The sequence below is a fragment of the Eublepharis macularius genome, chromosome 4, assembly GCF_028583425.1.
Source record: "Eublepharis macularius isolate TG4126 chromosome 4, MPM_Emac_v1.0, whole genome shotgun sequence".
NCBI classification, from domain to species: domain Eukaryota; kingdom Metazoa; phylum Chordata; class Lepidosauria; order Squamata; family Eublepharidae; genus Eublepharis; species Eublepharis macularius.
The window spans coordinates 48,509,855-48,523,661 of record NC_072793.1 but is presented as its reverse complement, the minus strand read 5'-3'; the positions used below and the strand labels follow the sequence as shown (position 1 = coordinate 48,523,661).

The window sequence follows — 13,807 nt, the reverse complement described above, 5'->3', positions numbered from 1 at the left end:
CTCCAACAAAGACCAAGGTTGCAGAGTTAGGCAGTGGCAAACCACCTCTGTTAGTCTTTTGCCTTGAAACCCCCACCGAGGGTTGCCATATGTCAGCTATGACTTGACAGCGCTCTCCAGCACCAAAAGGCATCTACTGGCTAGTGTTGGTGATATCATCAACATACTATCTCCCACAATTATACAACTCCAGAGCAATTATACAATTGTTTTCAAATGCTTACATTTTTTAAGAAGGTGAAGAATGACTGCATGTTTGTGTGTCACATAGATATAATATACCCATACACATACCATTTTAATTTTTTTCAAAAAAGATGGACAGCCTGAATGAAGCATGAGGGACAGGAGGACTGATATCTATACCACCATTTGTTTTGCTAGTACTAGTACATATATGTGTAAGAAAAACTGTGGATCATACCAGAGATCAACAATTCTCTATGATCACAGCTGTCTTCCTCCTAAAATATATCAGAGCAAAAATCCAAACCAGAAGTCCTCATTTCAAGGCTTACACACTCTAATGAAACTTCTCTCTCTTTCTCAATAATGAAACAATCTAGGAAGAGTGAGATTAAATTTAAAAAACTGATAAGTTTGTAACTTAAACCAGCTACTCACCCTGTGAGAACCACCACAAAGTCCATCACGTTCCAGCCATTCCTTAGGTAGGAGCCTTTGTGGAAAGCAAATCCTAAGGCAATAATTTTAATTCCAGCCTCGAAACAAAATATTCCAATGAAGTATGGTTCTGTGTCATCCTAGCAAGGGATGCAAGAAAAAAACACACCAATGAAATAGAACCATCACATAATGCCTTGGTGGGGTGGGGAAATGAGGCTACGGAGAGCAACAAGAGTTCTAAAGCCTTTCCACACTATTTGTTTATGGTGCAATAAATTGACATTCGTTACTCATAGTCCATACACCTTCCCCCAATGGCTTATCTACTGCTATTGTGATTGTGGAGTGAAATGCAGTTCCAAGCACCACAGGCACCTAAGTAATATTGCCTATGGCTTGGTTAATCTAAACAGTGGAATAAACTGGCAATGTTCTAAGGTGGTAAAATGGACAATCTGCAGTAGATTTCAGGTGGCAGATAAGATTTTTGTTTCCTATGTGAAAAATGCCCTGCAACTAAGAAACAAATATAATGGAGAGTGGATTAAGTTACAACCTTTCTCTTATTTGTAGGGAGGTTTTTTATTTATAAGGAACCATTTTAAAATAGCATCCTTCATCTACTATCTGAAGTGGTACAATCCACTGTACAATCATAATGATATCATTAGTAATGAGCCACATAACTCTCATCCTGCCCCCCTAATCTCCCCAGCATTTTGTGAACCCTTCATATTTAATTCTTATGTGTATCCCATTTACCCAGAGCTAAAAAAGAGCCCAAGAATCCTGATTTTCAGTCTCCCCAGATAACAGATATTTAAGAGGTACCTGTCTGAAAAATTTTTTGGCTCTAAATAAATTCTATGACCATTTTTTCTCCTCTCCAACACACTACCAAAACATGAGGCAGATCTATGCAGCAGATCATTTGGAAAACCATTTCTTTTTTGGGATATCCCTTCTAACCCAGCCTACCGTAGGCAACAGCCAACTCACATCTATATTCCCCCATGGAGCTTCCAGAAACCATCAGGTTCCCTTCCTTGTCCCACCCAAGTTCCAGAATGTTTTCATTTCAAGAACTGACAACTTTAGTTCCTCATCCCCAAGGAGCTATACAGTGTAATGATGTCAGAGCACAGACTTCGCAAGATCTTGTGGAAGGGGACCTCGACACAGGGCTGCCATGTTTCTTTGGTTACTTAACTCTACCATAAGAGAGAAAAAACACTACTAACCAGTCGTTCGGACATCGGTGTCTTGTCTTCATCAGGCAGATGCTGCTCCAGAGCAAGGACAATGCAGTTTGCTATGATGGTTGCTAAAATCATGTATTCAAAAGGAGTGAGGAAATGTTAAGGAAAAGTCAGGGTTGTAGGTGGATCTTCTCAGTAAGGTGAAAGTGAAGAGTTCTGCTATATCCCTTGTTCCTGGAGCAATGGGATCTATTTTGAATTAGATACACACAAAAGGCACTTTCACAAGGGATGATAAGAACATCTTTTAGCCTAAAATGCCCGAGAACTATTTTTAAATTGGCTATGCATTTTAGTCAATGTCATTGTTTCATCTGGTTTACAGACATGGAAAACACAAACATTAACTTAATCGCTATGTGAAAACAGGATCCAACCATGAAACCTCCTGCACTTAGAAATATTACCCCCCACGCTCATTTTGCATATTACAGGAATATAAAGTTTTCCTCCCATGAAAAGGATCTCTTAAGAAAGCAATCCTAAACAGGTTTACATTTGCATGTGCATTCACAAACACATACTTTCTGCATTCACACTTTATACTACTGATAATCGCTTGAACAACATAATGTGTAAAACAGTTTTTAAAAGCTTTCTGAGCATTCATTCTGCAGACTTCACTCCTTGTTTAGAGTCCAAATTAAGAGTCAGGCATTGTCATGCCTCCAAAAACGCAATACACATGGTTGGATTCAGTGGAACAGTTGGTGGAAGAATAGTAGATATATGCTGCATTTACTTACCCCAGTAGACCCCACCAGCTTTGGGAAATTTGATTCCCAGGGTCAGCAGGACCCATGCAGGTTAACAGCAGTATGGGTCTGGGAGCAAGAGTAAAAAGGGTGTAAGGGCCTAAATCATACCCCCTCTTCCTTTCCTCCCTCTCACACCTTAGTGCAGCCCCCTCAACTTGCATGGTTACCCCTCTATACGGGCCCCATGACCTCAACAATTAACCTTTCTGGAATCAGAAAGAATTGCTCAGAGGAGCAGAAAGGGACAAACAACCACAACCCCCAGTGCCAACCCAGATGTAGCCTTACATAGCCTTAAATTTAATTCATATTATGCAGACTGGCAATGAATTAAATATTCAATGGCAGCCTTCTAACTTTTGCAGTATATCGTTGATGTTTCTTTCAGTTGCTAAGCCCTTTGCAATGCATTTCAGACTGCCAGTCCATGCTGCTGCAGACTTAATCTGTTTAGAAGAAAACTCATCTTTGGCATATAACCAGACTATTTTCTAATCAGTCCATCTTCTTGTGACTTCCCTCTGCACCAGAATCTTTTTCAACATGAGTTTTAAGCCCTACTTAATATATAGTGGTCACCGGACTATGTTATTATTTTCTGGATGCAACTACAAACCCACCTGTTCTGCTCCAAAGTACATAATGCCAAAGGGTAGCATTTCTAGAACATCTCAGTTGTCTGCATAGATTATACTGAGCACTCTTCAGACAGCATACTAGACTTGACACCTAAATAGAGGATGGCATGGGGTGGAATTTTAGTCAAAGCATGCAGTTCAGTCTTTTTTGAATACACTCAAAAATCCACCCAGGTTGTTGAATAAATCCTTTCACTCAAAGATGAAGCACTGCATTAATTCTTTTAATCTTCTTGCATTAAAAGGCACAGAAGCCCCGCAAGGAAAAAAGGAGGCAGCCCTGCAAACACATACACAGCTCTTTTCTCCTTTACCATTCACTCTTAACTCTGGTCAATATATATCAAACTAAAACTTCTTCACACAATAATTCATTACAAACCCCTCATAGCACTAATTCATATCAAAGCTGGAAATGCTTATGCATAGATATGGATTCCTAATTATAAAAAGTATGGAAGTAACTTTTAGCATTCAGATGTCAGACTATATTCTGGTTTATTTAAAGTACAGTTCATTGCACTGTGGACAATACCCAATTGTTGTACCTGTCACGTTATAAATATCACTCAGTGTCTAAAACTAGTTTGCAATTCTTCTAAAATGTTTGCAGCTGACACACAACATATATATATATATATATATATATATATATATATAATGAAAATCTAGAAGGAGATAAAGAACCTGCTGCAACTTTTGCTTTGATATTGCCTCTGCCTTCATCCTAAAACTACAAAGGCCATGAAGCAACGAACTAAGAAAGAAATCAACACATCAGGGTCTGCATAATAATTAATATTAGAAGCATGGTAATGCAAAGAGGGGTATTCAGTGCAGGTATCAATAAGCCCTCCCAAGTTTTGGTAAGTCTGCTCAGGAAACTCTCAAATTTCACTTCAAGTTCTAGTTTTGGTGGAATTCAACAGCCCCTCCAATAAAAATCATTGGTTCTACCAATAAAACATCCTGTTTCTAAACATGGCCAGATAGAGTTATTAGATGTTTAAGCAAGAGGGTACATATAAAGAGCATTGTTTTCTGTCCCTTGCAGAGAGGTCTACTAAGTCACTTTAGCTGGATCATAAGACCATTTAGGGCCTAATCGGTCTTATGACAGCTGCCATTGTACTTCTGCTGGCAAGCCATGTTAAGCCAGCACTACCATATACATCAGCACAGTAGCAATATTCAAAGAACCCTTACATGCAGCATGTGTCACCTACTACTGCAGAGCAACTGTGTAAATTCTCCATTAATTACAGATTAACATTAATGTGAATTGAAAGAAGCAATCCCCAGCCAAGAATGCTGTATCTGTGGTAGCAACAATTAACCTATTTCCTTCATGTCATGGCGAGGAGTATTGTCAACATTAGGGGTTTAGGAAGTTCTAATATGAAGTAGAAAATCTAAATTAGATGGAGGATTTGTCTTCTTTCCGCAATAAAACCAATCTACAGTTAACATGATTAACACTGACATGGATAATAATCAATATCACTGAAATATTTTTGAAGTGGAAAAGTGTGTGGATATGAGAAAAAGTTGTAATCAGTGGAGAAAGTCTCCATGCCTGCTCAACCTGTCCACAGTTGATTTGTTCTATAAAAAAATGTACATTTATGGATATTCTTTTTTCTTGTTATAGGCATGTGTAATTATGTGAAAAATACATAAAAGAAAATCTGAACTCCATAATCTATATAGAACTAAGCAAGTTTGGTTGGTGTAGGGGAGAGACAAATAACTATGTAAATCTCTTCCCTTTGTTTATTAGAAAAACTTGCTCAGTATCGACCAAGCACTTTCAAGATTGTTTTCACAGTTATAAGGCTTAGACACTTGCTTTATTTTTAAATGGTGTCAAATGCCATCCATAATCCATTTCTACACTAACAACTGAATATACATCACTGAATATACATAGCCCTGACAGCGCATCTGAGTCTTGCTAATATACTTCAGACTGGACAGGGTGGGCCACAGATCAGTACTAGAGGGGCATGTGCTTCTCATGAAACTTCTCATCTAAGGGCACGGGGACATCCACCTGACAAGCTGGAGAGTAGTTAGCATCAGAATACATGGTGCCAACAGTCTGTCCCATTTTACCCAGTGTTCCTGAGCTACACTTGTTTTTTTTCCCACCGTTCCCAATGTCATTTTCATTAACTGCCAGCAGGTGGTTTTTCTTTTTCTAAAGGGACTTGGATACCTACTTCCCTGATATGAATTTCTGTCTGCCAAGCAAGGCCAGAAGCATTAGTAGACATGGTGGAATAACATGCTGCCACAAACCCACGTCAAACTCAGGCTTGGACTGACCTTCCCCTACCCTGAGGTAAAACTTCCTCCGCTGTAAGCTTATGAAGCTGTATATTGGGCTGGGCAGCTTTTTGTAATGTGGTTGATATCGAGCTTCAGCGTTCTTCTTTGTCCCACCCTTATGAATATTACAATTTGGTTACCCAGCTGAGTCTTAATAGGGGACAGATCAGGGGTTTGCGCTTCCTTTTATCAGAAACTGGCACACGAGGCTTGGGAAGGTTCAAAAATGTAACTGAAGGTTTATTAACAGAAGTTGAACTTAAAAGGCAGGTAGGCAGGTGTTTGAACGGAATGACAGAAAGGTTTTGGTATAACAACTTCACTGGTGTGAGGCACAAAAAAACAGGGTTTCTCACCTGTAACTGTTGATCGTCGAGTCTCTTCTGTGCAGACACACATTGGGACTGCGCAGGCGCAGGCCAGCCGCGGAAAAGATTTTTCTAGCTTTCAGAGATGTGAAGGGGACGTTCGGATCCACCGCGCATGCGCGTCGGTGTTCCCGCCAATTTTGAATGCATATATATCCGAACGTCCCCGGCATTCCCTCAGTTCACCTGAGCCGCCGGAGAAACTAAGTTAACGAAACACTCACAGCGGGGCAGGCGGGAGGGAATGTGTGTCTGCACAGAAGAGACTCGACGATCAACAGTTACAGGTGAGAAACCCTGTTTATCGTCTTCGTCCTTCTGTGCAGCCCCACATTGGGAGAGTAACTAGCATCTCACCAATGGGGGCGGGTGTGAGTGTCTACTTGAACAAGGACTGCAGGACAGCTGTGCCAACAGCCGAGTCACGTCGTGCATGCACGTCCACAGAGTAATGCCGGATGAAAGTGTCTGCAGAGGACCATGTCGCAGCTTGGCAGACGTCCTGGAGCGGCACCCCTCGCAGGAAGGCAGCAGAAGCAGCTTGCGCTCGAGTGGAATGAGCGGTAACCAACAAGGGACACTGGACTCCAGCATGCTGATAGCAAAGTTTAATCGTAGACACAATCCAGCGAGAGATGGACTGGGCAGAAGCAGGTGAGCCCTTGCGAGGGCCAGAGTAACACACAAACAGGACAGGAGATTTCCTGAAACATTTGGTGCGGTGCAAATAAAACAATAAAGCACGCTTTACATCCAATGTGTGTAGAGCTCGTTCCCCTGGGGATGAGGGTGTTGGAAAAAAGGGAGGAACACCTTTTGCTGTAGGTGAAATCTTGAGACTACCTTGGGCAGAAACTCCATGCTAGTGTGGAGCATGACAGTACCAGGGAAAAACTGCAGGAAGGGAGGGTCACACCGCAGGGCAGACAGCTCCCCAACACGCCTAGAGGACGTGATTGCCACCAGGAAACCCACCTTCTGAGTGAGCAAAGGTAGGGGACAAGAAGATAGAGGCTCAAAGGGCTGGAGCATCAGCTGGGAGAGAACCAGGGAGAGACTCCATTGTGGAATGGGATGGGCCCTAGGAGGGAAGGTCTTGAACAGGCCCTTCAGGAACTGCTTGGAAAGCCAGTGAGTAAAAACTGTCTTCCCATCAATCTGCTCATGGAAGGCAGAGATTGCAGCCATGTGGACCTTAACACTGGAAAACGCAAGGCCCTGGGAGCAGAGTTCCAGGAGGTAGTCCAGGATGACAGGAAGCGGGCAATTAAAGGGAGAAACCCCCTTCAGGGCCAACCACCGGGAAAAACGTGACCACTTCCTCTGATAGGACAACCTGGTGGACGGTTTCCGGGCATTCAAGATCACCCCAAGCACTCCAGAAGAGAGGCTCACTCCCGGTTGCCCAGAAGCCAGGCAGTCAGATTCAGTACAGCCACATCGTGATGCCACACCCCGTCCCTGGTTAAGAGGTCCGGGGCGTGAGGCAGGGGGAGGCATCGCCCCTGGGACAGGGAAAGTAAAAGGGGGAACCAATCCTGGCGAGGCCACCGAGGGGCAACGAGGATACAGTGGGTTCGGAAGGCCCTGATCCTGGAAAGAACCTTGTACAGGAGCGGGAAGGGCGGGAAGGCATAAAAGAGCCCTGGGGACCAAGGTATTTGGAAGGCATCCCCTAGGGAGTGGCGGCCAATGCTGGCCCGGGAGCAGAACAGCGGGGCCTGTTTGTTGCGGGCAGTGGCGAAGAGGTCGACCAAAGGCGTGCCCCATGTGCGGAAAACCTGGTCGAGGTAAACCCTGTTTAGGGACCACTCGTGCTGAGGCAGAAACACCCTGCTCAGCGCATCCGCCGAGGTGTTGAGATCCCCGGCAATGTGCACGGCTCTGGGAAGGACGTTGTTGACCATGGCCCAATTCCATAGAGTCGTTGCCTCCTTGCAGAGCTTGAGCGAGACCGTCCCTCCCTGCTTGTTGAGGTAGTAGCAGGCCGTGGTATTGTCCGACAGGACCTGAACCCTCCTGTTCCGAATGGCATCTGCAAAAGAAGCGAGGGAGTAACGGATCGCCCTAAGCTCAAGAAGGTTGATATGCATGGATGCCTCAGATGGGGACCAGATGCCCTGAGCCGAAAGCTGTCCACAGCGCCCTCCCCATCCCAAGTTGGAGGCATCGGTATAAACCGTGACCTCAGCTAGGAAGGGGCCGAAAGGACAACCTTCAGACAGGTTTCCAGGGACAGTCCACCAGGCCAGAGAGCGCAGCACCACCCTGGGGATGGAAAACCTCTGGTGCTGACCCATGGTGAGGGGGTTGTACCTCCGGACAAACCAGTTTTGCAGAGGCCTCATACGCAGGCGTGCAAAGAAAACCACCCCTGTGGAGGAGGCCATAAGGCCCAACAGTGTCTGAATCAAAAGGGCCGTCTGGTACCGGCAATGTATAAAATGCCGGGCCAAAGCGGAAAGCCTGGCCAACCGGTCTGGAGGCAGGTAGGCTCTGCCCAGCAGGGAATCGAAATGGACCCCAATAAACCTAATGGCCATGCCCGGGGCCAGGATAGACTTATCCCCATTAACCACCAAGCCCAACCTAGCCAGCACGGACAAAGTGAGGGCAATATGGGCCCGGAGAGAGTCAGGCGAGGGCCCCACCAGGAGCCAGTCGTCCAAGTACGGGTAGATAAAGCAACCCTGGGACCGCAGGTATGCCACTACGGTGGCCATGCACTTCGTGAATACCCTGGGCGCAGAGGCCAGCCCAAAGGGCAATACGGTATATTCATACACAGAATTCCCATACACAAACCGCAGGTATTTCCTGTGGCCCTCAAATATAGAAATGTGGAAGTAGGCATCCTTCAAGTCTAGAATGGCTAGCCAGACGCCCACCTCCAGGAGCTCCATGACCCGTGCCAGGGTTAGCATTCGAAACTTTTCAACCTTCAAATAACCGTTGAGGCCTCTAAGGTCTAAGATGGGCCGGGAACCTCCACCCTTTTTATCCACAAGGAAGTATCTGGAGTAAAATCCCCATGGGGAAGTAGAGACATTGACCACCCGGACAGCACCTTTGTTAACCAACTCCATAACATTATTGTGTAACACAACATCACAACATGTAGAACAACGGGGAGGGAGAGAGAGAGGAGGTGCATCTGTAAACATTAACTTGTAACCATGGGCCACAATGGACAGGACCCAAGTGTCAGAAGTAACACGTTGCCAACAGGGCAAAAAAGGCCGAAGCCTGTCCAGAAACTGGGCAGCAGAGGAAGTGTCCTCGGAGGCCAACAGGGGAGCGTTCAGGCTTAGTCAGAAGACCGAGGGCTTCTGCACCGAGGTCGAAGGCTTGGGTGAAGATGGCTGTTGCCTGCCCTTGGACCGGCCGGAGCGCCTGGAAGAGTGACGCTGCTGGGCTGAATAGGATCGGTGACCGTAGGACTGGCCCGAGAAGAAGCGCCCTTGACGCTGCTGGTAAGGCTGGTAAGGGGCCTGGTAGGATCGGAACCGACCATAACGATACCTCGGACCCGATGACTGAGCTGAGGGGGCGACTCCGAGGGACTTGGCCGTCTGCTGATTCTTTTTCATCAGGGAGAGGGATTCATCCGTCTTCTCCGAGAAGAGCTGGGGCCCCTCGAAGGGGAAATCCTCCACTTTCGCCTTCTTTTCAGGCGGCAGGGCAGTGGACCGGAGCCAGGCGTGTCGACGCAGGACCACCGAAGTCGCCATCGAGCGCGCCGCGGAATCGGCAGCATCCTTGCCCGCTGTCATCTGCTGCTTTGACAGCCGTATGGCCTCTGCCTGAAGGGCCTTCACCAAGTGGCGGCGATCCTCGGGGAGATCGGAAAGGTAAGAGGACAGCCGTTTCCAGAGGAACAGATTGTAGGACCCCATTATGGCCTGGAAGTTGGCAATACGGAATCCCAAAGACGCGGATGAGTAGAGTTTCCTGCCCATGCCATCCAGCTTTCTGCCTTCTCGGTCCGCCGGGGCCGACGAGGAACCGGAACGGAACCGAGCCTGACCCTCCTCAGCCACGATGGACGAGGGTTTCGGATGACTGAAGAGGTACGGGCAATCATCCTGCTTTAAACGGTAGTACCTCTCTACCTTCTTTGCCGTCGCGGACACGGACGCCGGTGTTTGCCAGAGCGCGAGAGCGCTGTCAACAAAATCCTCCACAGGGGGAAACGCCACCGACGCGGGGGACCCGGAATACAGTGCCTCCAGCAGCTTACTCTTGGGCTTGGAGGTCGTGGAGGAGACGTCTATCTCCAGCGCGGCGGCCATCCGCATCATTTGCTCGGAGAATAGCCTGTAGTCGTCATTCGAGGACGATGAACGGGGCCCACCCACGGTGTCATCCGGGGAAGGATCAGAGGCCGCGTCCGAAGAGCACTCTGACGGGGACGCCAGACCTTCCTCATCCTCGGAATCTGAAAACTCCGGCGAGGTTTGCGTCGGAACCGAAGCCCGGTGGGCGCTCGGGGCCGACGGACAAGCCGCAGGAACCGACGGTCGCAGAGGCAAGCCAGGAGGTGGAGGAGCGGATGCCGGGAGCCCGGCTGGCTGAGCCGGAACGGAAACCACCGGAACCGAAGGATGCTGCAGGAAGGGCAGCGACTGCTGGAACTACGCCACAAAATCCTGCCAGGAGGTCATGTTCCCAATCCCCGCGACAGGCTGGCAAGGGGGCAGAGGAGCAGGCACCGGGGCAGGCCAGCGAAGAGGCATCGGAACCGACGAGGTAGACGGCAACGGAACGGAGGCCTCCGAAGGCGCTGGGGCGGAAGGCAGGGAACGTTCGAATGACTGGAACGGTTCCGTGAAAGACGGGAATGGCACGAATTCCTCGGGAACCGACGGAGGAGGCGTGCAAGGAGGAGACGGGGTGTGGAGACTCACCACATCGTCAGGGATCAGGACCGGTCCAGATGGAGTACCAGGTCGCACAGTCGGAGCCGGGGATAAAGCACGGCCCTTGGCCCTCGATTTCGTCTTGGCCTTCTTGGGCTGAGGTTCCGAAGTAGCCTCTGCGGCCGAGGGCTTGGAGGAGGACTTCGGCTTGGATGCGGAACGCTTCTTGGCCTTCCGGTCGGAAGGACGATCCCCGGAACCGGAGTCAGGTCGGGCCTCCGGAACGGGTTGCCCCGTCGGTTCCGTGGGGAGCTGCTCTGGCGACTTACGAGACGGTGCCGGCGACGGAGCGGCGGAGCGGGGTCTATCTCCCGAAGAGCCCAATGGCTTGGGGGGGAGAAGGTTAGCATCCCACAAGAAGGCACGGAGCCTGGCCTTCCGATCACTCCTTGCCTTCGGAGTGAAGGACATACAGATGGAGCAGCGCTCGACAACATGCCCCTCGCCCAGGCAGATGAGGCAGAGCTCATGGCCGTCCGAGTGCGTCATTTTAGTGCCGCACTTAAGACACTTCTTAAACAAAGAAGTTTGGGACATAATGAACGGTATCTCCCACCGACAAGGGGAAAAAATACCGACCAGAAGAACACGATCCAAAACTCCGAAGAGACGCTGAAAGGATAAACGCTAGACAACAGAACCTTTTCGTACGGCGGCGAAAAAGGAACTGAGGGAATGCCGGGGACGTTCGGATATATATGCATTCAAAATTGGCGGGAACACCGACGCGCATGCGCGGTGGATCCGAACGTCCCCTTCACATCTCTGAAAGCTAGAAAAATCTTTTCCGCGGCTGGCCTGCGCCTGCGCAGTCCCAATGTGGGGCTGCACAGAAGGACGAAGACGATCATTCGGTTACAGGCTGCTTTTGGAGGTTCACACTGCTTCACAGATGTTACACTTTAGATACTTCAACACAAACACAGTACAATTTTCCCTCCTCTCCAGACTTAAGGACGCTCCACAGAGACAGACCCTTCCCAGATCCTGGGCAGGTGTTATAGCGGTGAACTATAATCCTGTTCCTGGCACTGAAGGGGAGACACCGTTCTTCCTCCTTCCTTGGCCCTCTATACTTCCCAGATCTATTGAGTCTAAGTAGGCATTTGTGCTGGTTTTCCCCACTTTAGTCCTAGGACTAAAAGTGCTTCACAAATCACAGAGGATTTTCTGGCTGACCCTCACTGGTCAAAAGCCAGGCTCCAACTCTCTTTCACTCTCTAACTCCCAACTGACAGCTTCCCCCAACATTCCATCCCCAACTGCCATTCTAGGCCAGCCACAAGGGTGGGGGAGGAAACCTGTCGATCATAACCCTCTGACTAGGAATCTCAGCGTGTAAAGCTGAGTTCGTCACACAGGCATCTGATTTTGATGACCTTATGGAGTGATGATAATTGTTTCTGGATCAAATATTGATCCATTCCCCCAACGGGTCACTGCTGGTGTGGATACCCACTGCTGTCTCTATTCCATTGGGAGTCTGAACTGTTAGGAGCTGTGAGGCATGAAGGGCTTCCTGCAGTCACAGCTATCATAAATACAGTGGCATCAATTAAGATTTTATTGACTACTAGGAGAGGTAGAGAAAGTGATATAGTGCTACACAAGACTTTTGGGGTGTTCTTTGCTGTTGTGCCTTGCTCTCTGTAGGTGACCGGGTGGGCAGCCACCTTCTCTTCTCGAAGCGTTGGCTGAGAGCCTGCATAGAGGAAAAGTGGTGCATAAATGGAGCTTGTCTCAGCTGATTAGCTGCTTCCTATCTGAAAAAGGGAGCTTTGACTCTTCCTATCTGACAAAGGAAGCTCATATCCTGGAAATCTAGTTGATCTTTAAGGTGCTGCTGGAACTGAATCTTGCTCTTCTACTGCAGACAACCCGGCAGCCCACCTGAAACCTGCTTCCTATCTGTTCACGTTCCTATGAGGAAGATCAGTTCAGAGGCAAGTGTCTGGTGAGCAGTACCTGCAGATGGAGCAGTTGGTGCCCTACCCCATGGCTGCTTGGATCTCCATTTCTTCCCAGCGAATCAGGTTAGATATTACCTGGTTCCCCAGAGTCCTTCTAGGAATTTACAAAACAGTTGTTCAAGATCTTGTAATTGCATAAACAAATGGGTTTCAAAGGTTTTACAAGTTGCTGCTGGGTTAATCAAGAGACCAATAGTGCTATCCTAATCTCCTAAACAGCTGGCCCAGATGCTCCTCCAGGGGTTTGTTAATGTCATCTTCACCTCCCTTAAGGCTGTCAATTTCTTCTCTCCAGTCCAAAATTGTGTGGGATGGCAACCAGACAGCAGAGAGGAACGGAAATGGGCTGGAGCTGCCTTCCAGAGCTGGAATTGGACCTGGAGAGGTTATAATGGGCTGAAATTTCCTTTCTGGCATTTCATAGCCCCTTTATACAGCTCCAATGTATCGAAAAGGCTTTGCCCTGCAGCGGGCTCTGTCTTTTAAAACTACCCTTCCCGGCTAACATTGCACTTCCTGACATGTGTTCTTCACATGTCTCATGTAGAGACTCCTCATAGTTTAAATTCTGACTGCTTCACATGTGATGGTTGGAGACAAGTCTCTCTGAACAAAGAATGCTCATCTCTCAGAAACACTAGGCCCAAGCTGAGGAGGCACAGCACTGAGGTACAAGCTGATTTGGACCCCTCTTTTTATGATTTAAGGATTGACTGAAAGGGTTAGCCTTTTCTCAAACCAATATCCGTACTTTGGCTCTGAAAACACAAATCTGCTGCTCCAAAGCTTTCCCTGCTCCCTAGGGAACAATCTCAGTCCAAGCCGTTGCTCTAGGTCTCCCAAGCGCCGCTGACTCGCGCAACCCTTCCGCCGTCTCTCTCCCTTCTCGCTGCTCTTCGCCGGGCATGCACAAGCACTACGAGTGGGCGCCGAAGGG

At 48.1% G+C, this 13,807-nt stretch overlaps 1 protein-coding gene across 3 annotated transcripts in view; it reads right to left on the bottom strand.

Moving 5' to 3' along the window:
* CACNA1A (calcium voltage-gated channel subunit alpha1 A) overlaps positions 1-13,807 on the bottom strand; it is a 262,064-nt gene that overhangs the window by 204,876 nt on the left and 43,381 nt on the right. For all 3 annotated transcript variants that reach the window (XM_054976850.1, XM_054976848.1, XM_054976849.1), the window contains exons 2-3: positions 1,869-1,974; positions 625-764 (exon numbers count right to left, since the gene is read on the bottom strand). In XM_054976850.1, coding sequence (XP_054832825.1) covers positions 625-764; positions 1,869-1,974 — 246 coding nt within the window. The remainder of the gene's footprint in view (positions 1-624; positions 765-1,868; positions 1,975-13,807) is intronic.